A 24,788-nucleotide genomic window follows, 5' to 3' on the forward strand; every position below is an offset into this window, starting at 1 on the left:
TGATGGCGTGTAAAACATATTATGGAAACATATATAGTGTGACGAAACATAAGGCGAGATCTCAAGCAAACAGCGTTCCGCAGTCAGCCAGCGCGAGACACATTTCGACGTCCTTGTCTTTCATGCGCCACCTAACACCGGAGACGCGAGCTGTCAATATTTAGAAAGAGCTATTTATGTGTGAACAGCGCAGATTGCAGTTGCATAATGGTTGCTGAATACTAGCGCAGCAAGCTTAACAGACATGTTGTAAAATTTAGGTTGAAATTTTTACCACAAACACTGGACTCGAATAGCATTTGAAGGCTGCTGGGAATGTTTTTCGCAACCTTCTTTTAAGGATGAACTTTCTGTTATGTGGTGCGGTACGCTACATAGAAATCATACTTAAAAATACATATTCCTCAAGCACTTCAACAAGTGAGGAGCATCAAAGAGTAAAAAAAAAAGGCTTGCCGTTCGCATCTATTAATGGTTTCTTGGGGCTTACAAGGCCCTGGAAAGTGGAAGTGTTTCTACTCCCTTGGTCACATGGCCCAATGTCAGCTTGTAAACGGGAATCGAAGCATTGGAAAACGGAACTCTAAACGGGATCAGCAACTGTAGCCCTAGGGGCAAAAAAAAACAAAACACGTGGCTGCTTCCATCGAGTATGCACTGTTTCATCATGGAGCCGAGGGCTTTGCAATTTTTGCACCTTTATCTTTACTATTGAAACCTGTCTGCTGAAAGGTTGTATGACAGCTCTTTCATGATGTGTATTTCATAAAGTATGCGCAGCAGAACCTGCAAGCCGCTCTAGCAGCTCAAAAACTTACGGATAAAATCCAACTATCAGTGGAACACGTTGAAGCCAGAGCTGCAGTGACCTGACAGATGGGAGCTTAAGAAGCCTTCTACAGTATCTGTACCCTTTTGGGCTATGGAAATACAAGCCCATGGCAAACGACTTGTTCTGTGAGGACCATCGGCGGGCAAACCTGCTAATGTGGCTCATTCTCAGTTGAGCCTCAACAAGTGATGCGAAGGCTGGCAAAACGTGGGCACGAACGCCCTCCACTATCTCGGCAACGGTCCTCATCTGACGCTGTCGCTGGAGCCTTCGTTGCAGCCTCATGCTTTGCTCCTGGTCCGCTTTCACTTTCAACGCACGTAGCTTGTGCTTGCAACGGTGGTCATGGCACGCTGCAAGATGAGAAATCACAGCCATCAGAGGAAACACATATCTTCCACATACAGGTATAAAATTCACATCTCTAAAGTATATTTAATTTCAATAACCATGCCTGATCGAAACAATTATGTTTGCATGCCCCTACCCCAATGTCTAAGTTCTATCTCCACAGTTTTTTAAGCGTCTTACTCCAGTGCGCTGTGGAAAATTGTATACTATGATAATTATTTCACTTTTGGAATAGTACTGTAAGAGCAAAACATCATCGCGAAAGTTTCCTTGAATCGGTAGCAGTACTTACGTTCACCACAAAAACAGTGGAGGGGGCCGGTGCAAGCCTCCACTAGCAGTTGCCCAGGCGCCAACAATTTCTCATCCCTTCCAGGCAGCACATGGGTGTGGTCACCTGTACACAGAAAGCAACAAGGAAGATGGCTTTCAATCTTCAGAACAGCCACAACAAATAAACCACGTTGAAAACAAATCGCTTGGCACACCAACAGAAATGATTGACATATTTCATACTTCCGACAGTACTATGCTGAAGAGAAGTCACTGGAATACAGACACAAACGGATTCCATATTTCGCACTTCTATATGCAATGTAACTGTTTTGCTTACTGAGTAATGTCACTTACATCCACAAGCAGCAGCAGACGCAGCAGGGCAAGCCTCCACCAACGGCTGTGCAGAAGGCGAAACTGCCATGCCATCCATAAGCTTACACAAGATTGCCGGTACCAATAGCTGTTAGAGACAAACGTGACAAGACAATGAGGGACAGCACACGGGACACGTAAACTTTACACATGCTTTCAGGGTTCGTTATAGACGAGACGCATTACAGTTGCGCCATCGTCAACTCTTGCAGCTGCCACAGAAAAGTCCGGGCATAGTTTAAAAGTAAACACGATAGACGTAAAAAATGCATATCAATCGTCTTCAGCACTAAGTACTCGTCACATAGCGGCATGCATTGCATTCGTCAAATGATGAAACTGCCACACAAGAGTCCGGGTGCAGTTTAAAGAGGACACGAACGCAGAAAATGCAATTTAATTGTTTTAAGCATTCATTACTTCTAATGACACAGCGGCATGCATTCAAAGTGCGCACCGGCTCACGGCTGTGTATCGTGCACATGCAACTTCGATAGACTAAGCGCACTCAAGCAGTTAACAGCACTCAAAACAAGACATGACCGCACAAACATGCAGGGGCAGCAGACACAAAGCTTACCTTCTCACGTCCTTGGGAAAGCGATGAAATGTGACGCCGCCAGACAGGTTATCGCTCGCACATCGTGCAACCGCACACCTCTTTTTTTGCGTACGGGGGCCCCATGGCCACAGACGATGCCCTTTTGGGGCAAAAGCGACAGAACCGCACCCAACCGAACGAAACTACACAGAAGCGCTGGCAAAAGGGAAAAGCGGAAACTGTACACGAACGATGCACACCAAGAACTCGAGCAACAAGCAACGAGAAAAAAGTAGGGCTAGCAGAATCAAGTTTCAAACAAAAGCAAGCAAAATGGTCAAAAGATATGAAAAGGGTAAGACATCAGAGCACCGTCAATTTTGGAATCGTCCCGCTGCCATTGCCGCTGCTCTGAGCGAGCGCTGTCATAAAAATTTTTACAAAGCAAGCGCTATACTTTCTAACAAAATGCACACAACTAAAATATTTTAAAAAGGAATCATTGCAATTGTTTTTGAATGCTTTTGAAACACAAAATATGTCCTAATTATTTTCCTCTTCTAGTTGTTTGTCCACTCATTTCATTTTGGCGCTTTAGTTCCACCCGTAATTTGATGTCGCTAGCACTTGGTTCTGGACCGCATTCGGGCTCCGGCTTCGCGACCTATTTCAATAGACCTTGTATGCGCTACGCCTTCCTTTCCCTCACCCAGTTCTCACATAAGTCATGTGACCATTCTGGCTGTATATATTTCACGACGGAACATTAAAAGGGGTCATTCCTTGGTCACCCTCTCGAACGTCTGTGTGACTGGTCTGACATGGGGTCAGAAGTGGGATGAAGGCCGGCTGCAATGAGGCACCGCAACAGCACCGCCAACAAGAGGATCACCAGAAGCTGCTGCAACAAGAGGAAGTCGTCCCGGTGACAGCCGACAAGCAACACTTCGGAATGGTGGGAATCAAGCCTCCGAGGCCCTTCGACTTCCAGAACGTGGCGGACTGGCCCGCCTGGATGGACGAATTTGACGACTACAGATTCGCCTCCGGATTGCACGAGAAGCCAGCCGAAGTTCAAGTAAGGACTCTTCTCTATACAATGGGCAGAAAGTCGCGGGATATTCTTCGGTCACTAAATGTCAAAGATGAAGAAATGAAGGACCTCAGCTTCGTAAAATCTAAGTTTCAGAGCTACTTTGTCCACACGAAGAATACAGTCTACGAGAGTGCTCGCTTTAATCAACGCCGTCAGCAGCTGGGCGAAACAGTAGACCAGCTCGCAACCGAGCTAAACAGGCTAGCAGACAGATGTGAGTTCGAAGACATGAAGGACCGCCTAATTAGAGACAGGTTCGTAGTGGGTCTACGGAATGAGGATTTATCGGAAGAACTTCAAATGGATCCGAAGCTTACATTGAACACGACTTTGGCAACAGCGCGTACGAGCGAAGCGGTCAAGAAACAGCAAGCCGAGCTAAAAGGCAACGACTGTACGGTCCCGGAAGCTTGTGTCGGTGCAGTAAAGTCGAGCAAAGCTGGGGGAAAGAGCACGTTTTCACGCGGACAGAAGAATGCTTATCGTCAAAAGTGTTGCAGCTTCTGCGCCGGTCAGTTTCATCCGAGAAGCAGCTGCCCAGTGCGGCAAGAAAGGTGCAGATTCTGCCGAAAGTTGGGCCACTTCGAAAAAGGGAAGGAGATTTATTGCTCTCTTCTGGGTTGCATCGCTCGACAGTTAAAGCCGCGAGCCTCTGGATCAGCGCTCCGAGGAGTCCGTGGGAACATGTGCGAACGTCCTGGCGGCTCGCCCCTATTCTTCATAACTTAGGAAGCATCTAGTAAGAACCGGAAATGCAGGCGAAGCCGAAATTCCACTCGGCCTCATCGACGACGTTCAGTCTGATAAGGCAGCACAATCGTGATTGAACCAGGATTACAAGAGATATCCAGGCGGCGTTCCATCACGTATTAGTTACACCTTGTTAGTTACAGCATAAGGCGAAAACAGTAGTGGACGAACAATCGGTTCGCATTAGTAGGATTACCAGCTGTTGGATCGCGTCCCCTCGGACGAACTAACGGCGCTCCCCACAAGGCTCCTTTGCTGAGACGCTCCCCTCGTCGTTCCCACGTAATCCGCTTAAGGCGCGACGCCATCTTTCCTCATTCAAAGCCAGAAAAAGGTTGCTGGTCTTTTCAGGTACTTCGGTCCATGGTGCGCATGAAACAAGACAAGTCACGAATCCTATGGAATTTTACACAGGCGTTATTTACTCAGCCCTCGACTCCTAGAGGTTCAAAAATTTCTTCTTCCCTCTTCTTTCGCCCTGAATCTCTCTTGTTTACGCTGCTCACTTCTTTTTGTGTCGGTTTTTTTTTTTTTTCGCGGAGTGTCGTGGTGCTTCATCGCTCTGCAGCCGCTCGTTACGCACTCCACCGTCCATTCTCCTCAAAAAGCCATCCGGATTCCTGCTCTGGCGGTTCTCCGGCGAGTCGTGTCAGCCCACCTCGTTCCTGGAAGGGCTCTCCTTGTCAAAGGCGCCATCGCTGTGGGGCGTGCAGCATTGTGAGTGAGAGAGAGAGAGAAACGAATTTTAATGAGAGGAGAAGGTGGAGAGGTCGGCCGGCGGTAACATGGCCCTGGCCTGCTACTCCACACTGGGGAAAGGGAAGAGGAGGAAAGGGAAAGTACGAATGAAGGTTGATGATTGCATAATGCAATGAGTTTCATGGGTGATATCCACACACACACACACACACACACACACACACTGGTTGGCACTCACATCGCGGTAAGTAGATGCACGCGAAACTCATGTCTTGAACACACGCACCGACACATTCCATTGACAGGTACTGGAGTAGGGGCACCATGAAGACAAATGTAAACCATGTAAACTGTGTAAGCGAAGTAGATAGTGCACAGGCGGTCAGAGACTTGTGTCCAAGCCTGTTTCACACAAAAAAAAGTGAGCACAGCCTTTGTCACACAACACGAATCGGAACATTTCTCCTCGGCACCTACAAGAGTTTCTTCAGAGAGACGGCGAGAGTCCAGTTGTTTCACGGTCACTTCCAATGTTCTCCTCTCATCTGTGTATTTCGGGCACTCACAAAGAAGGTGCCCAATAGTCTCTGGGGTGTGGCACTGTACGCAATTTGGGTTATTTTCGCAGCATCGCGTTCTTTTCAGGCCGAAGCACCTGCACAAAAGAGCGATCCATGCGGGTGTCTCTGCCGTCATTTCCGCATGCAACCAGTTCCGAAGAAACACGCCACCGCAAGAGAATAGCACAGCAAGTATGCCAGTGGCCCTTCATGCGCCAGACTCTTCTCCGCAGACCAAGCGCAGGGGAGAACGTGCAGCGCTTAAGCCAACCTAAATTCTTGCCTGACCACCGCCCTTTAGTTTCACCTGAACGATATACATCTAATAAGGGATATTATGCAATTTTGGTTGCCCTGAACCTCGGGCCCAGTCCGCTCAGCCAGCGGGCGGGAACGCATCATCGGATAAGCTGCTCGCTTGGCCGTGAGCGGGTGACGGAATGGAGCGGAACTAGCGAAAGGGCCACTTGTAGCGGAGTCACAGGTAGCTCAAATTTTTCTGCCAGGACGAATTCACCGCACCAAAGGTCTGGAATTCCTTTTAGTAAATATGAGACTTGCTTCTTGTACAGAAGGTAAGGCTGGGAGCTCATCGAGCGCCCGGAAAGCTGGAGTGTTGTTTACAGTAGGCAGTGAAATCCGCGAACTTTCGCTGCGCGAGATGAGAGATTGTGTGGAATTGTTAGTAGACTGCTTTCTGCTCCGATTAGAACGAAACTGAGAGAGTAATTGAAATACCATTGACTCCATTTAAACAAATCTGAAGGTTACGTGGACGGCGTTCGTTGTACCCGAAATTAGTCGTAAAAGGTTATCCCCGCACTACCGCTCAAAAACCTAAATCAGACAAAAGTCTCGCTTATTTCTTTAAAAAAAAGGGAGTTCTGTGCGTCAATTTATTCACAGCAAACCCTCTCGTGGTATTTTCTAAGCTCACGACGCGATGCTCTCGTGCCGAGACCTTTGCTTTATAGACGCGATATATCTAAACACGGTTCAAGCGCTAACGGTAGGTAGTGGCAAGTCGACTTTCTTAATCCGATTCATAAGAGAGTGTTCGTGCTTAGAGTACACCAGATTCGTCTGAGCATTTATCTGCGACGTCGACATCCGCACCAGTGAGATCATCCCAGGAGGCTTTCGACCAGCCATGTATCAACGACGCATTGCTGAAAATCCACATGCGTCTAATCGCGTGGCTTTACGAGAGCATCATCTGTCGTTCGTGGGCCCGCTTAGATACGCCTGAACGTATCAGCTACATTTGCAGAGATTTGCGCTCTGTCTGCACGCGGTAGCAGCCCTAAGTGTGGAGAGCCAGCTTGGGAAGTGACGCCTACAATTCATCAGCAGGGCCAGTAAGGCATTCAAACTTCTCAAGTCGCTCCCGTTGGTTGATCCCCGATCATGCGCTTGCTGATTCGCTTCCGACGCTGCACCATTCACGCCATTTCGTTGGCTCTTTGCACAGTTTACCCATATTCATGGAAGGAGCGGCCTTGAAGACCATCGCCGCGCGCTTGGTTTCATAAAAGTGCTGATGCAAGCTGGTACGTACGTATTGATGGACAGGATTTAAGAGCGCTTCAGACAGGGACAAAAAGAGCGAGACCGAAACTTGCGTTGACTAGCCAAGGTATAAAGACGAGACCTCGAGGCTTACTTCCAAGGCCTACAATATTCGCAAAACTAATAACAAGGGCACCGCAGCCCGTGGATAGCCTTCTTCCCAGATGAATGTCTATTTCTTAATCCGTAACGCTGAGTAATTTCTCCGACTTGCAAGTTTTCTTTTTATTTTGCTCAACTTTTTCCCTTCATGTGTTGTCTCACAGCTTGTAATAACCAATTGGGTTGCTAGTCAGTGCAAGTGAATGTCTCGTTCCCATGTCCCTTATAAAGTGCTGTAACATCCTCTTCATACCTATGGTTTTGATGCCGTCTTTTTTTAATTTTTATAACACATTCGGTTCACCATTTTCTAGCTGGGGTAGTGTCAAGGAAGCTTTCTGTCTTCGCGCTTGCTGAAACTAATTTTTCTGACTACAAGTCAGTGTTGTCGGCGCCTCCTCTTTCTCTATAGCCTAGTGTTGCGGTCAGTTCTTCGTTGCATCTCAGATGCATTGACACTGCCCTAACAGGTATTTTGGGTGCAGAGCCGCATTGGTGTCTAATAAATGTGCTTTGCTTATATCTGAGGTCGCTATAAGTGGGCTTGGCTGTGCATGTTTTTGTTTTTTTTTTCGAAAAGAACCATGTATGCTGGAAGTATAACCCGAGGACGACAAGGGCTCTTCTCAGTTCTCATTCAGGAAACTCAAAAATGGTTAAAAAAAACAGCATAATTAGTTCGTGCCTGCGAAGTGCTTTGACCAAATCATGCCATCATGCCGTCGGGGACAGCTTCCAGTCCCAGCTGTCTAGGATGATGAATGCCGGATATCGAGACGAAATAATGAGGCCTGCTCCCGGCTGCTGCAACCATTAAAGCGCCAGGCCGCTCAACATGTTCTGGGCGTCTAGCCTCAAAGTAAAGAGGTTCCGTTTTACCATACGTACACCGCCTCTCACATCGTCCACATCGGCTAGCAGGTATAATCTAAAGGCGCGTTTATAGTCCGACGTGTTCAGCGCGCGGGCGAGCGTCGCTAGCAGTCTGTCGCGCTACGCCGGTTTCGCTGCGCCGGCCGGAGCGCCACCCCCTCTATACTTCGATGCGTCCAGACGCCGCGCGCCGCTTCGGAGCATGCGCAGAACGACCGCCGACTCGCGCGCCGATCGTCGACAGGCGGGTAGTTTGAATTCCGTTCGCGCCTCTTTCTGCGTCGCCTCATCCGTTTCGCTCCATTCACGCCATTGCGGCTACTATATGAAATATGGCTAGGGTGTTATCCGCGCGACAGAAACTTGCTCTCGTGTTACTAGTCCACCTCTTGCGGCGAAAGCGCAGGCGCTCAATGTATGTGCGAAAGATTTTCGCACTCACGCCGCTCGCGCTGGCATCCGCCATTTTTCTCCGCGCGATGCATTCTGGGTCGACGCGGTCGGCGGCGCCGGCACGCAATTAACGCGCGCCCGACGTAACGCCCGACGTAAAGCGCGCGCTCGCTTGCGTTACGTCGGACTATATTAAGTGTTTTTATTTTAGCCCCAATCGAGCTAAAGGAAGTATGCCCAGCTATTCAAAGAAAGAAAGAGGCAGGCAATAGTTATGGGAGTGGCGTCGCACACAGCGACAAGTTCGTTGCCTGTAGCACTGGTGCGGTGTCTACAATTCCCCTCTCCTGCATACATTGAAGAGACCGGACGGTGCCTAAATAAGCGCCTACAAGAGCATACGAACAAGTTAGGAAATCGGGACGCCCTATCATATCTAGTGAAACATTGTGTAGGATGTGAAGAAAAACAAAAAGTGCACTGCTTTAATTCATCGCGTACGAGTGCTGTACACGCACAAAGATCAGACAACACGGGAAGCGGTTTAGGCTTTCAACAATAAAAATGACAAGCATCAGTTTCCTTAATTGATAAGGAAATGGATTTTTTTCATAACGCTCGATTGTCGTGCGAATTTTCAAAGGCGTTTTTAGTGTTTAGTTTCGTGGGTGTTTGTGCGTATCTTCCTGCTTTTTTCCTTCATATATGAAGGTTTTCAGCAAATAAAGCTTTTAGTTGCGAGTCAGAGCTTGTCCTGTGTCTTTGTTACTCTGGTTCCTCGTCTTTCTGCGCTGTTTGTCACCATGATTTTTTCCTCCAAATAAATCGCCAGGATGGCTAGTTTTTTGGCGGGGAAGTAACTGTAATGGGACCGACCGGCAGCAGTTCAAGCGGCAGGATAAAGAGGTCACCAAAATGTAGTTGGGGATCCTGAGTGACTCTTGGGAGTGTGCTCGTCGGGAGGCTCTTTGATCAATGTCCACCGACGTGAGCTTTGAACATACACCTTTATACACACCGTATTTAGTGACGTCACTGTTGAAGTGCGACATAGCAATTGCTCTTTTTACAACCTTCTAGTGCGAGGAACTGCTCGGGAAAAACGGTTTATTGCCTCTAGGCTCGAAAGACCACCACATACTGCAAGGACAAAACTGTAAACTCAAATGCAGGAATTTGATGGTGTCATTTACAGGAACTTAGTGGGTTATCTCTAGAGGGGCAAGACCATCGCAGAAGTTAGGATGAACATGGGACACTTCCGTGCTGAAAACTTCATGGTCGCAGGCAAGCAAAACAAGATATTGACGTGCAAAAGGACAAACTTTACCTACAGCTTTGTCTTCAAGGCGGCCTTTTAGTGCTCTCTTATGTATTTCTAAAAAGAAATCACTTAAAATTGGAGCAAAAGAAGAACCTATACGTACGCCCTGTTTTTGGATAAAAATTTCGTTGGTTTAACCCTAATATCTCTTCTGAAATGAGACGCTTATCTCCTTTACTTACCATCAAGCCGCTAAGTAGTTAATATGCTTCCGTATCATAGTTTCTACCGTTCTTTCTTCAAGTCTAGTCTAATTCGAGACTGTAGCATTCTGTGGCGCCTACACCGCACCTTCACGACAACATCCACATCTGCACAGGATTGTACGATGCCAAGTACAACGGCTGTCAAACATTACGGGTAAAACAAAAGGAATTCGAATAAAGAACAGTGGAGGAAGGAAGCAACCGTTCACACTATGCAGTGAGCTGCCGTAGGTGGCTCATCACTGCATTTGTCTAGGTGAAGTACTGACCTTATACCCTTATCAAAATGAGGCAGCAAAAGACTCACAATGAAATGGACTTGATTTGGAAGGAATTGTCATGTAATAAACTGCTGTGTGGCAGTCGGCCAGAATATGCAACTATTTACCATTAGCTCTAAACATTACTAAGCTAAGACAATCGTTTCTTTCCACGGTTCTTTTCCTTTTCGCTGCTCTGAGTGCAAAACTGCTGTTATTGGCTCCGAACAGTAAATTCTTAAAGCAAATAAATCAGGTTCTGGAGCGCGCATGATATTAACGAGTGGATGGTGATACTAAAGGCCTTGACCGACAGTAGAGCAGCATGGTTTAGTAAAAAAGAAACTTCAAGTGACGATATCGGCTAAAATTGGAGGAAGGATATACGGAGTAAAGAGCAGCCATGGCTGGCTTTGTAAGTGGCTAATATAAAATTAACCGAAGAGGCTGCACTGGACCAAATAAGTGGGCGAAGTCAGGCTGATGTGGATAATTGCAATAACCCGGCGCTTTATTCATGCACAAAATAAGGCTCATCAGCGGATGAAACAAAAAAAAAACTACTGCTGCTGTCTTGGAGTGAAAGCTACGCTAAGTTTCGCCAAGGTCATAGGGTCCGCGGTCTTACATTCAGCAGGAGGACCGCCGCCACCGCTGCAGCCGCTGTGCCACTGCTCCGACAGCGGTGTGCCGACCACCGCTTCGCGAGATGTGGTCATGTGAATATGCACGTGACTCGGCCCTCGCCTATGAATGCGCCGCCGCTCTCGCATGCAGTTTCGCCACGGATGAGAGCACGGCTGACAGTGTGCATGAAAGGCCTGGGATGCGTTCCGAGCGTCTAGCCCAACGTAGCGAAGTGTAATGGAGCTTTACCTCTGTATAAATATGTTTAGGAGAGTGAAATAACCGACAATTTTCTCTCGATGCTTTGTGAATTCTGTCTTGTGGCGCTGTTTTCATGAGTGATTTTGACGGCGTACTTTTTTATTGTGCAGAAGATCATCCAAAAGGATCAAGCTGAAGACGTCCAGAAATGTAACGTGCTCTGCAGAAATGTAAATTCCAACGCCACCATGGCAAGACAGGATATCTGAGGTTGATGTGACCGCGCATCGGGGACCGAGAGCGCAGTAATTAAAGGAATGTTATAAAAACTGACCAGGAAAATCAAAGGTTTTCTTAAGTAAGCATCAGTTAAAGTCTACTAGTTTTCTCACCTTGTGACAGCAGTAATGAAGATAAGGTCTACGCTTACATTCATTCAAACTATTTCTACAGATGGCGAAAGGCACCACCTATAACGGCATCACGTCTTGGCACGAAGTGGTCTGCAGTAAACCTACTCTACTCGATTTCGGAGTTGTAGCTGTTTCCTTCGAATGAAACATGCATCACGTGAGAACAGAAAACCGTGGTTCTCACATCATCTTAAAAGATTAAAAAGGAAAAAAAAAACGACTTTATAGTACAGCGAAATGGAATCGAAGTGCCGATGCATGGGAACGCTACTATACAGTTGAAGAATCGTATTATGCTGCAGTCCGCTCCACCAAACGTGCCAAAAATCCTAACCAATAACCCCAAGAGGTTTTGGGAAATAATAAACCCCCAAGCAACATGCAACACACCTATTGTCGCGAGTGGAAGATAAAGACGAGGAGTGTTTTGCCGCGCGCCGACGACGACGTTGCTGCTGGTGGACCTCTCTGTTTTTCTGTGCTCCCTGTCTTCTCCCGTTCTCGCCGCCGGCCTGTACGTCAAGCCGTGACATTTGGTGGAGGTGCTGGGTAACGCATCTCATGCAGCGCACCCCGCCTCGTAGTTCGAGCCCCGTCCTAAGTCCTGGCCGTCGAGTTTTCTTGGAGGAGCCCTCGGCGGAAACTGAGACTCGCGCTAGCCGACGCCAGCAAGGCCAAGCGCCGGAATTCGGACTCTTGCCCGAGGGATCGCGGACATCTAGGACAGCCAACGTCACCATGGCGTCCCAGTCACAACAAACCGACCCCGCGATTGCATCGAGGATCGTCTACGTGCCTCTCACTCCAAGATCTGTCGTGCCGTTCCGTGGCGATGGCCTTGACGATGTTGAAGACTGGGTCCAAAACTATGAAAGAGTAGCGCGACATAACGGGTGGACTCCAGACTAATGCCTGCAAAACCTGTACTTCTCCCTGGAAGCCACGGCAAAGTATTGGTTTGAGAACCATGAGGCTTCATTAACATCATGGGAGACGTGCAAGAGCGAACTGGTACGCACGTTCGCGAACCAGCATCGGCGACAGCAAGCTGAAGATCTGCTCCACGCTCGCATCCAGGGACCTACCGAAAGCGTCAGGAGCTTCGTCGAAGACGTGCTGCGTCTGAGTGCCCGCGCCGACCCGCGGGCTACTGAGGAGAAAAAGGTACGGGCGTTGATGAGGGGTGTCCGGAATGACATCTTTGGAGGCCTCATCCGCAATCCTCCGACCACAGTGGCCGGATTCGTCGCCGAAGCTACCAACATCGAGCAGGCATTGGCGACAAGAACCAGTCACTTTCAGAGACTGAGAGCTTTTCCTGTCGTTTCAAGTCTTGCCTCGTCTGACCTGGGCGGAGTTGGTCTCGCCGATGTTCGAGAAATAATTCGCGACGTCATCCGCGAGGAGCTGAAAAAGCTCTTCCCTACTCCTGAGCAGCCCGCCTCTGTCTCCATCGCGTCGGCCATTCGCGAAGAACTGCGACACGCACTGGCGCCAGAAGACGTCCCAATTGTAGCTGCAGCCGACCCACCAGCTCTGAGCTACGCCGCCGCAGTTCGTCGTCCTCCTCCCGCCCATCGCCAGGACCAGAGCGCTCCTGATTCCGGCCTTCGACGCCGTGAGTTCCTGCACTCGTCTGATGCACGCCTGGGACCGCCGAGACGCAGGAAGACCGACATCTGGAGGACTGCGGACCGGCGCCCACTGTGTTTTCACTGCGGTGAGCCTGATCACATGTATCGTTCCTGTCCATACCGCGAACTCGGCCTAAGGGGTTTTCACCGGGCCGATCCGTGCCCCCGCTACGGTGAGCAGCCCCGCGACATACAAGACTACCTTCGACGTTCTCCCTCACCGGTTACAGCTGCTCCTCGCACCTCTCGGTCGCCGCCACCTCGCCGCCCACCATCCCCTTCTCGCTGGTCTCGCCGTGAGAGCCTTTCGCCACTTCGGGAAAACTGAGTACGGCGACGCCTGGAGGTGGCGTTGCCGGAGTCGCACGAAGCAAAGAACCTCCGTCTACGTTAGCGTGTCCCAGCTCGACCGATGGTATCCTTGGAAACGCAAACCGTTTTGTAACCTCTAGCAATGTGAACATTCTGATCGACGGGCGCGGCGTAACGGCGCTTGTGGACACCGGCGCTGATTACTCGGTCTTCAGCGGCAGTTTCTCTCGGCGTCTTCGCAAGGTTACCACCCAGTGGGACGGACCGCCCATACGTACCGCGGGCGGCCACATCGTAAACCCTGTTGGCAAGTGCACTGCCCGCGTCGAGATCCACGGTGAGACGTGCCCCGCCACTTTCGTGATATTGGAGAATTGCTCTAAAGATGTTATTCTAGGCATGGACTTTCTCCGTGAATATGGCGCCGTAATCGACATAGGGCAGAACAGGTTGACCCTCCGCGCACGTTCTTCATCGCCAGTACCGCCCCGGGCCACAGGCTTTGCGATGAAAATTGATGCCGCCGTTGTCGACAGTTTTCCTGCCGGTCCGAGCCGATACAACAGCATGTGGAGAAGGCGTTCTGGAAGGCAATCTCCAGATGTTACTTACGCGCGTTACTCGACAACTGAAAAAGAGTGCCTCGCTGTCATCTGGGCCATCACCAAATTCCGGCCCTATCTGTACGGTCGCCCTTTTCGTGTCGTCACCGACCACCATTCGCTGTGCTGGCTCGCCAATATTAAGGATCCCGCAGGCCGCCTTGCTCGGTGGAGCCTTCGGCTACAGGAGTACGACGTCACCATCACCTACAAGTCCGGCCGCAAACATCATGATGCTGACGCAGGGGCCTATTATTTTTATTTCCTTTTCGGTTGCCCCAACCTATTCAATGCTTGTCTCGAGCCCCTGTGGAGCCGGCACCGGGAGGCGAAAATGACGAAGAGGACGGCTTTCTTGGGGCATTGGACACGGCAGATATGGCTGCTCGGCAACGCAATGATCCTCAGATTGGTCAGCTGATGGCGCACTTGGAAGGCCACGAAGCTGCGGTGCCTCGCGTTTTCCAGCGCATGCTGCACGGCGTATTGTACAAGCAGAACTTCGACAGCAGCCCGAGGTCGTGGCTCCTTGTTGTGCCGGAGGACCTGCGCTCCGAGGTCGCCGAAGCTTGCCACGACGATCCTACAGCTGGTCACCTTGGCTACAGCCGGACGCTTTCACGTATTCGAGAACGGTACTACTGGCCGACACTTCCTAAGTACGTGCGTCACTACGTCAGAACTTGTCGAGAGTGTCAAAGGCGCAAAACACCACCCATACGACCAGCTGGTCTTCTCCAACCACTCGAACCGCCGCTTGTTCCGTTCCACACCGTCGGAATGGATTTTCTTGGTCCATTTCCGACGTCGCAGTCGGGCAACAGGTGCATTATTATAGCGACGGACTACCTAACGCGATACGCGGAGTCCCGAGCACTTCCGTCTGCGACAGCTGTTGAGGCAGCCAAATTTTTTATCGAGTGCATTGTGCTCCGTCACGGTGCCCTTGCCGTTTTGATCACTGACCGGGGTGCCGCGTTTCTGGCCAAGCTCACACAGGAGATCCTCCGTCTCAGCTGCACCAGCCACCGCCGAACTACTGCGTACCATCCGCAAACGAATGGGCTGACGGAGCGGCTGAACAAGACCATGGCCGACATGATCGCCATGCACGTGGATGTCGCCCATCGCAGTTGGGACTCGGTACTGCCCTACGTTACATTCGCTTATAATACCGCTGTCCAGGAGACGACCAGTATGACGCCTTTCCAGCTGGTCCACGGCAGACAGGTCACCACGATGCTTGACGCTATGCTACCGCACGAGCCGCCTGTCGACGTAGACGATGGTGCCCGAATAGTATGCGAGCGCGCGGAAGAAGCTCGGCAACTCGCGAGACTCCGCATCCAACACCAACAGCATGCCGACGCTCGTCGGTACGATCTCCGTCGACGCGACGTACATTTTTACCCTGGAGACAAGGTCTGGGTGTGGACGCCAGTACGCCGTCGAGGTCTCTCCGACAAACTCATAAAGCGGTACTTTGGCCCGTATACAGTTCTTCGCCGCATCGGTGAACTTAACTACGAGGTGCTGCCGGAAGGAACACGACCGTCATCACGTCGTTCACCCCGCCCTGACATTGTGCACGTAGTGCGGCTTAAGCCGTATTACGCGCGATGATCGTCTGCCCCGAACTGATTTTCCCACCTCCTTCTACAGTGGCCAGCAGGAGTTTTTGTGCGCGTGTGCGGCTTTCCGCCCTGTGCCCTTGTTTTCGTGTTAGCATCGGGACGATGCTTTTTATAGGGGGAGGTAGTGTCGCGAGTGGAAGATAAAGACGAGGAGTGTTTTGCCGCGCGCCGACGACGACGTTGCTGCTGGTGGACCTCTCTGTTTTTCTGTGCTCCCTGTCTTCTCCCGTTCTCGCCGCCGGCCTGTACGTCAAGCCGTGACACTATTACAAACGCCGCGGGTGAGGAAGCCACTGATGATGAATGTGTTGAAATATTTAACCGCGCTTTTGCGTCCGTCTTCACAGACGAAACAAACTCATCACTACCCACTCCGCCTACTGTAGCACTACGAACAATGCCACCCTTTGACATCACAGTGCAAGGCATAACTAACCATATTGACAGAATAAAACTTTCATCAGCTCTTTCTTGATGGAACAGCGCAAAACATCGGGACAAGAGACAAGCGCTGACTTACAACTGGTTTTTATTTCGAAGAAACATTGCTTCTTATACCTTCTTCACCCTCTCAAAAAGCACATGCGTCGCAACCATATCGTTCAAGCGTCCACAAAAAAGCATAAGACAAATAATCACAGATACTTATAATCACATTTTTAACATGTCAAATTCTTTCTTAGTCAAAGCTACAGACGGCGTGCTGACACAATCGTCGCGCAGACTCGCTATCGAGTATATCGGGCTTTGCTGTGATTTCCAAGGACTTGTACAAAACTAAGGCGTTAGAAACCATCAGCTCTGTTTTTGACGAGCACAAGACATCAGCTGTTAGGAAAGCTAAGGTAACTGCTATGAAGCTATGCAAAGAACTTAAACTTGACTACCTCCAAATAATCGAGGCAGCTTCGATAGCGAGTCTGCGCGACGATTGTGTCAGCACGCCGTCTGTAGCTTTGACTAAGAAAGAATTTGACATGTTAAAAATGTGATTATAAGTATCTGTGATTATTTGTCTTATGCTTTTTTGTGGACGCTTGAACGATATGGTTGCGACGCATGTGCTTTTTGAGAGGGTGAAGAAGGTATAAGAAGAAATGTTTCTTCGAAATAAAAACCAGTTGTAAGTCAGCGCTTGTCTCTTGTCCCGATGTTTTGCGCTGTTCCATCAAGAATGAATAACCAACATGCCCAAGCTGCTGTCCTGGCTGGTTTCATCAGCTGCTGGAGTAGACGAAATCAACTCCAAAATACTGAATAACACCAACACATTTCAGTCATATATATCTTTCATTATTGTATTCGCAATCACTTTCAGCAGGAATGCTACCGGATCACTGGAAGGTTGGGAGGGTCATTCCGGTCCACAAATCAGGTCTAAAGGACTCGCCACTGAATTATCGCCCCATCTCCTTAACCAGTGTGCCTTGCAAAATCATGGAACATGTCATCTATTCCCATGTCATACACTTCCTAGATTCTAACAGCTTTTTTCATGCAGCTCAGCACGGGTTTCGTAGGGGACTCTCCTGCGAGACCCAATTGGCAATCTTCACTTTCGATCTGCATGCTAACCTCGACCGTAACCTACAGACCGATGCATTATTTTTAGATTTCGCGAAGGCTTTTCACAAGGTACCACACCAACGCCTATTACTTAAACTATCCTTTTTAAATTTGCACCCTAATATTCTAGACTGGATTAAAGAATTCCTAGCTAACCGTTCTCAGTTTGTTTCTATTAACAATAACAACTCAAGCACTCTCCCTATAACATCCGGCGTTCCGCATGGATCTGTGCTCGGCCCGCTTTTATTCTTAATATATATTAACGATCTGGCGCCACCAGTATCGTGTAAAATTTGCATATTCGCCGACGACTGTGTAATTAATCGTACCGTTACTAACATTTCTGATCAAGTGGCTCTTCAAAATGACCTCAACCGCGTCCATGAATGGTGTGACCTCTGGCTAATATCACTAAACGCTAAAACATGCTAACTCGTCTCATTTCACCGTCAACGCAACCCCCTTATTTTTTCCTATACAGCTGCCAACTCATCAATAGAAAGCGTCCAATCGTTAGAGTACCTCGGTGTAACACTCTGTAGCGATCTTTCTTGGCGAACACACATTACCACAATCATATCATCTGCTAACAGATCTCTAGGATTCCTAAAACATCATCTTCGTCATGCACCGCAGCACCTGAAACTTCTAGCATACAAAACCCTTATTAGACCTAAACTCGAGTACGCCAGTCCCATCTGGAATCCACACCAAATATACTTAACAAATGCACTCGAATCAGTTCAAAACCGCGCCATTCGCTTCGTTCATTCTGCATATTCATATACGATCAGCGTTTCATCTCTAAAGAATAATTCCGGTCTTGAAAGCCTTGAAACTCGCCGTCGCGTCGCCTGCATGTGTTCGCTCCACAAATTTTCCCATAGCACTCTGAATTATACACCTTAAATTTCTCATCCCACCCGCATATCTCACCGCACTGCACACCCGTTTCAGATCGCCCGGCATCTATCGCGCACTGCAACGTTTTCAGGTTCCTTTTTTTTTCCGCACCATTGTTGACTTGAATGCCCTCCCCGCCGATGTTGCCGCCATCACGTGCCTATCTTCATTCTTATCCGCTGTAACCACTTATATCATACTGCAATGGCATGTATTTATTATTGTTGAATATATTACCCCATCCCTTATGTAATACCGCCTGAAGGGGGTCTTTAAGGAGAATAAAGTGAAGTGAAGTGAAGAAGCGTCCAGAAACTGCTGCAATACGAAAGCGAACCTTCTTTATCCCTGTTTGATAAGGAGGTTTCTATTCTTGATAATTCATGAAGGTCACATGAGACGGAAACAGGAGAAGTGGGGTTAAAGGCGCGGTTTTTGACGAACACCACAACACCACAACATGACTGTGGTGTATAAATTGCGTGTTTTTCTCAATGTGCTTTTGTTATCAAGTTGCCAGTCAGCGCTCGTACGTGTCATCTTCTACTTTATCTTTTGTCAGTTTCACGCTGTACCACCCACATTGAACTATAACCAAATCGCCTAGCTATCCACCCTCCCCTAATTTAGATCTACGAAGTTGTACATAAGAAAAGAAAAATTTTGAAGAGGGGTTTATTGGCAAGTTCGAAGGACTGGCAGCGAAACGATGGCACAGGCTGTTCGAGTAGCGGCGGCACCAGAACAGAACCAAGAGCGAGCTCGAGCTCTCCACGCGCGCGGCCGCCGGAATCGGAGGACGCACAAATCGCTTCGCCGTCGTTGGTGCTGGCGCTCTGCCTTCTTCATTGGAACTGCCCCGGCGAAAACAGGGAGCCATCCTGGCGACTCAGGGCGAGCAGGTGACGATGGGGTCGTAGTACGGTTTTAGCCGGCTCACATGAACAATTTCGCGGCCGCGACGGCGGTGGTCCGAGGAAGGCGTGACCGGTTCGACTATGTAGTTCACAGGTGAAGTGCGCTGCACGACACGGTAGGGACCGAGGTACTTAGCCGCAAACTTGGATGCAGCCGGCACAGACAGCCAGACGAGCGAGTCAGTTGGAAAGTCATGGGTGGGCTTGCCTTGGTCAGTCTCATATTTGCGGAGGCTTTGAGTGGCGGATGTCAACGAGCGAGCCAGCTGGCGGCACTGCTCGGCATGACGGGCAGCGTCGGAGAAAAAGGTGCATTCAGAACTGTCGGGGTTGTAAGGCAGGATAGTATCCAGAAGACAGGAAGGTTCACGACCGTATAAAAGAAAGTAAGGGGAAAATCCGGTGGTGGCCTGGGAAGCAGTATTGTATGCATAAGTTACGAATGGTAGGACTTGATCCCAATTAGTGGCGTCAGAGGAAATATACATGGCGAGCATGTTACCAAGAGTCCGGTTGAATATTTCAGTGAGGCCGTTCGTTTGGGGATGATAGGCGGTGGTCGTGCGATGAACGGTGTGGCACGCAGCCAGAACCTCGTGAACGACTTCGGATAAGAAAACGCGGCCGCGATCGCTGAGTAGTTCCCGAGGGGCCCCGTGGCGTAGAACAAAGTGATGAAGGAAAAAGGATGCGACGTCGCGAGCAGTAGCCGAGGGCAGGGCGGCCGTCTCCGCGTATCTTGTGAGGTGGTCCACGGCTACGATAATCCAGCGATTCCCGGCAGGCGTGCACGGGAGCGGACCATACAGGTCGATGCCCACGCGATCGAAGGGACGAGCTGGGCAAGGCAATGGCTGTAACGGGCCGGCGGAAAGACGAGGAGGTGATTTCCGCTGCTGACAGGCAGTGCACGAGCGTATATAGCGGCGGACAAAAGTGTACATTCCGCGCCAGTAGTATCGCTGACGCAGACGCTCGTAGGTTTTCAGCAATCCAGCATGTGCACATTGTGGGTCGGCATGGTGATGCATACAAACATCAGAGCGAAGGTGGCGAGGGATGACCAAGAGCCATTTGCGGCCATCCGGGCGATAGTTGCGGCGATACAGTAGAGAGTCTCGAATTGTGAAATGGCAAGCTTGACGATGAAGTGACCGAGGGAACGAAGCCGTAGACGGTGCGCTGAGGAGGTCGAGGAGCGAAGAAATCCATGGGTCTCGTCGTTGTTCGAAAGGGAGATCCGTGGCGGTGAGAGCGGCCAGCGTCGAGTCGGATATGGACGAAACGGGCGCAGATGGCAAAGGTGAGCGCGACAAGGCGTCAGCGTCGGAATGTTTGCGGCCCGACCGATACACAACGTTAATGTCATATTCCTGCAGACGAAGGGCCCAGCGACCGAGGCGTCCAGAAGGGTCTTGCAGTGTAGACAACCAGCAAGGGCATGGTGATCAGTAACAACGTCCAGGGGCGGCCGTATAAGTAGGGACGAAATTTTGTTAAACGCCCACACTATGGCGAGGCACTCTTTTCTGTAACAGTGTAATTGGCTTCCGCTTTGGTGAGTGCACGGCTGGCGTAAGCAACAACGTATTCGGAAAAGCCCGGTTTACGCTGCGCAAGGACTGCCCCGAGGCCGATGCCGCTGGCGTCGGTGTGGAGCTCAGTAGGCGCGCTGGGATCGTAATGGCGAAGGATCGGTGGTGAAGTCAGAAGACGACGGAGCGTATTGAAAGCATCGTCGCAGGTTGAGTTCCAAGCAGATAGCTTGGTGGGACCATTCAAAAGCTTTGTAAGCGGCGCAATGATAGAGGCGAAGTTGCGCACAAAACGGCGGAAATACGAGCACAGGCCCACGAAGCTTCGCAGCTCTTTAACAGAAGTCGGCTTGGGAAAGTGCGTGACAGCACGTAGCTTCTCTGGATCGGGCAGGACGCCATCCTTGGAGACAACGTGGCCGAGTATGGTCAGCTGGCGGGCGCCAAATCGGCATTTCTTGAGGTTCAGTTGGAGACCGGCGCCGGTGAGACAGGTCAGTACCTTGTGCAACCGCGTGAGATGAGTCGGAAAATCGGGCGAAAAAACGACAACATCGTCTAGGTAGCATAGGCAAATATTCCACTTTAGTCCACGCAAGATATTGTCCATCATTCTCTCAAACGTAGCGGGAGCGTTGCAGAGTCCGAATGGCATGACGGTAAACTCATAAAGGCCGTCAGGTGTGACGAAACCGGTTTTAGGGCGGTCAGAGTCAGCCATGGGCACTTGCCAATAGCCGGATCGGAGATCCAAGGAAGAGAAGAACTCGGCTCCTTGCAAACAGTCGAGGGCGTCGTCAATACGTGGTAGCGGGTAGACGTCCTTGCGCGTAATTTTGTTCAGGCGGCGGTAGTCAACGCAAAATCGAATCGAACCATCCTTCTTTTTGACCAGCACGACGGGAGACGACCAAGGACTAGAAGAGGGCTGAATAACGCCGCGCTGCAGCATGTCATCAACCTGCTCAGCGATGACGCGGCGCTCCGGAGGCGACACACGATAGGGCCGCTGGCGTAGAGGGGCATGAGTTCCGGTATCGATGCGGTAGACGATAGTGGTCGCGCGGCCCAGGGAAGTTGTCTGGTGGTCGAATGATGAGCGGAACTTGTGAAGCAGGGCGAGGAGCTGCTCGCGGTGAGGTGGGTCGAGGTCGCTGGCAACTGAGCGGTGAAAAATCGCCGAGGACAGCGGGTCGCAGGTAGCGTTAGGCAGCGTGAGGGCGGCGATTGGTATACTTTCGGAAAGAGCATCATCGTCGAAGGGTGCGGTCAGGTCAACGGGTTCAACATGTCCAAGGCACTCTCCACGGAGCAACCTGAACCCAGAGGGTGAGGGATTCGAGACGACGATCTCGGCGGCACCTTGGCGCATGTCGACGACGGCAAACGGAAGAGGAAGGTGTCGGCGAGAAGCAAAGATAGGCGAAGGGGCGAAGAGTACAGGCTCGCAAGAACCAGAAATTGAGGAAAGGGGAACGAGCACGGCACTTCCGGGGGGAACATCGGTGTCGGCGGCGACAACGCATTTGGCACCAGAGCAAGGCGGCTGTTCGTCGACGGGCGCATCGCAGAGCATGGAAAAGGAGACGTGAGCACGGGCACAGTCTATGACGGCATGGTGATGGGATAGAAAATCCCAGCCAAGGATGAGGTCATGGGAGCAAGAGCTGAGCACTAAAAATTCGACGACATATAAAACGTCCGCGATGACGACACGTGCCGTGCAAGCGGCAGAAGGATGAATGGGCTCGGCGCTAGCGGTGCAAAGAGAGAGTCCAGAAGTAGAAGTGGTGACTTTACGAAGTGAACGGCAGAAGTTTTCGGCTATCACGGAAACGGCAGCACCAGTGTCCACAAGCGCAAGTGCTCGAATGCCGTCAACTAACACGTCTAAAAAGTTCGGTGGTGAAAGGCGAGGTCTTGAGCAGGTCGAAGTGTGCGCAGTTCGTGCCCCAAGAACTGCGGCCTCCTAGTTTTCCGGGTTGTCGGTCATGTTACGACGCCGCATAGGTGACAAGGACCGACGACGAGGGGAAGGTGACCGATCAGAAGGGACGTGGGGCCGGCGTGGCAAGTGGTCAGCAAAAGCCTCCCCAGGTAGCCCAGAAGGTGTGCGAGCGGCGCGAGACGGGTAGTAGTTCGGCACAGCGGGCACAGGCGCAGCCAGAACCTGACGACAGTGGCGGGCGACGTGGCCTGGGAGACCGCACGTGTAACAAATCGGCCGGTTGTCAGCAGTGCGCCAAGAACTGTAGGAAGTAGGCGCCGGTCGGAGCCGGGGAGCACGAGGTGTAGGCGGCGTTGTCCGGACGTATGGAAAGGCCAGCGGTTGCGGTCGTAGGGCGACGGCTTCGGCATACGTGAGAGGCGCACGCATAGGGGCAGGCGGCGTAGCAATAGGAGCGCCGCAGCTCAAAGGTGCAGCGACGGGGGCGGTCTGCATCGAGAGGAGGTTGACTTCAGGAGCCAGAGGAGCCGGAGCCGGAGCCGGCTGCCGACGAACGGGAAGCGCATCGGCTACCTCCTGTGCTATAGTCTGCCGTATCTCAGGGGTCAGGGTGTGGGGCGTAGAGTGCGCGCCAGAGAGGAGCGAAAGCTGCCGGGCCACCTCATGACGCACGAAGTCTTTGATGTGATCCAAAAGGTCACTATTGACGGCCAGGCCGGAGATGGACTCAGCAGGTGCGGGCGGGCGACGAGCGTTAAGTCGCTGCTTGCGCAACTCGTCGAAGCTCTGGCACAGGTTGTACACGGAGGCGACGGTTGTGGGACTTTTGGCCACCAGCATATGGAAAGCGTCGTCGTCGATACCCTTCATAATATGGTTGATCTTGTCGGCCTCAAGCATAGACGGGTCGACACGCTTGCATAGATCGACCACATCTTCGATGTAGGCGGTGAAACTTTCACCCGCACACTGAACACGAGCGCGCAAGCATTGCTCAGCGCGAAGTTTACGCACGGCGGGACGGCCAAAAACTTCGGCAAACGTTGTCTTGAAAGTAGCCCATGTTGGAATATCAGCCTCGTGATTGCGAAACCAGAGATTCGCGACGTCGCTCAGGTAAAATATTACGTTGTTTAGTTTCATGCGGTCATCCCAGTTGTTGTGACGGCTCACCCGCTCATACGAAGCCAGCCAATCCTCTACATCCTGGTCGCAGTGTCCGTTGAAAACGACGGGGTCTCTCTGCCGGACGGCACCGGAGCAAATGACGGGCTGCAATGGGACTGCTGGCTGCTGGCTTTCGTTGGTCGTCGCCATCGGAATTGTGCGGCTGCAGAGCTCCACGTTGGTAGTGTACTAGGCGAACCCGCACGCTCCACCAAATGAAGAGGGGTTTATTGGCAAGTTCGAAGGACTGGCAGCGAAACGATGGCACAGGCTGTTCGAGTAGCGGCGGCACCAGAACAGAACCAAGAGCGAGCTCGAGCTCTCCACGCGCGCGGCCGCCGGAATCGGAGGACGCACAAATCGCTTCGTCGTCGTTGGTGCTGGCGCTCTGCCTTCTTCATTGCAAGTGTAAATGAGCAAAAACACTTCGGTGCTGTAATATTGTCACGTTGTAGTGATGGCAGTCCAGTGGTCAGGAAGACACCAGCCAGTCTTGGAAACGAAGCTCTTTATTTGGACTGACTTGCGCCCGCAAAATAACTGAATCACTCGGCGGCGGCGTAAGAAACAAGCGTGCTCGTCGGTCGTCGAACTATGAATGTCCGCCGCTCGCGGCATCGCTCAATTTAAAGCCGGCAAGGAAACTTCCAGATAACAGGTCAAGATCATCTACGGTTATCTGGAAAAACCTAGATGCAGCCTTTCATGGCTGCGAACAATCGAGATTAGTCTGGTCGCTTCTCGCGCCACGAACAAAAGTGATAACGACCCTTTCCTGCTGCCTTGAGCGTGAACGAACACACACTGCAATGATACGTGGCATTACCCCCCTTCCAAAGAAGCATCGTCTCGATGCTTTAAAATGAAAATAAACACGGACAATGAAAACTTCCAGTCATTTAGCGTTCATAATATGGCTTCAGGCGTGCGACATGTACGACTTCCGGGCGTCTGCGGCGTCGCTGAGATGCTGTCGTGCCGTCGGGGATGACTTCGTAGTCGAGGTCACCGATCCGACGGAGAACCTTGTACGGGCCAAAGTAGCGTCGCAGCAACTTTTCGCTCAATCCACGGCGGTGGACTGGCGTCCATATCCAAACACGATCACCTGGCTTGTAA

General features: G+C 50.9%; 1 protein-coding gene across 1 annotated transcript; it reads left to right on the plus strand.

Annotated features, from left to right (window-relative positions):
- Positions 1 to 3,318: 3,318 nt before the first annotated feature.
- Positions 3,319 to 4,200, plus strand: LOC149337769 (uncharacterized). The gene has a single exon (XM_089554515.1). It carries the CDS (start codon positions 3,328 to 3,330, stop codon positions 4,198 to 4,200), a length of 873 nt encoding a protein of 290 aa, XP_089410641.1. The 5' UTR covers positions 3,319 to 3,327.
- The last annotated feature ends 20,588 nt before the right edge of the window (positions 4,201 to 24,788 follow it).

This window comes from Amblyomma mixtum, chromosome 7, assembly GCF_055824585.1.
Source record: "Amblyomma mixtum isolate Tamu chromosome 7, ASM5582458v1, whole genome shotgun sequence".
NCBI classification, from domain to species: domain Eukaryota; kingdom Metazoa; phylum Arthropoda; class Arachnida; order Ixodida; family Ixodidae; genus Amblyomma; species Amblyomma mixtum.

What these genes read in the sequence shown, in the direction of transcription:
- LOC149337769 (XM_089554515.1), top strand. Translation starts at nt 3,328, where the DNA reads ATGGTGGGAATCAAGCCTCCGAGGCCCTTCGACTTCCAGAACGTGGCG.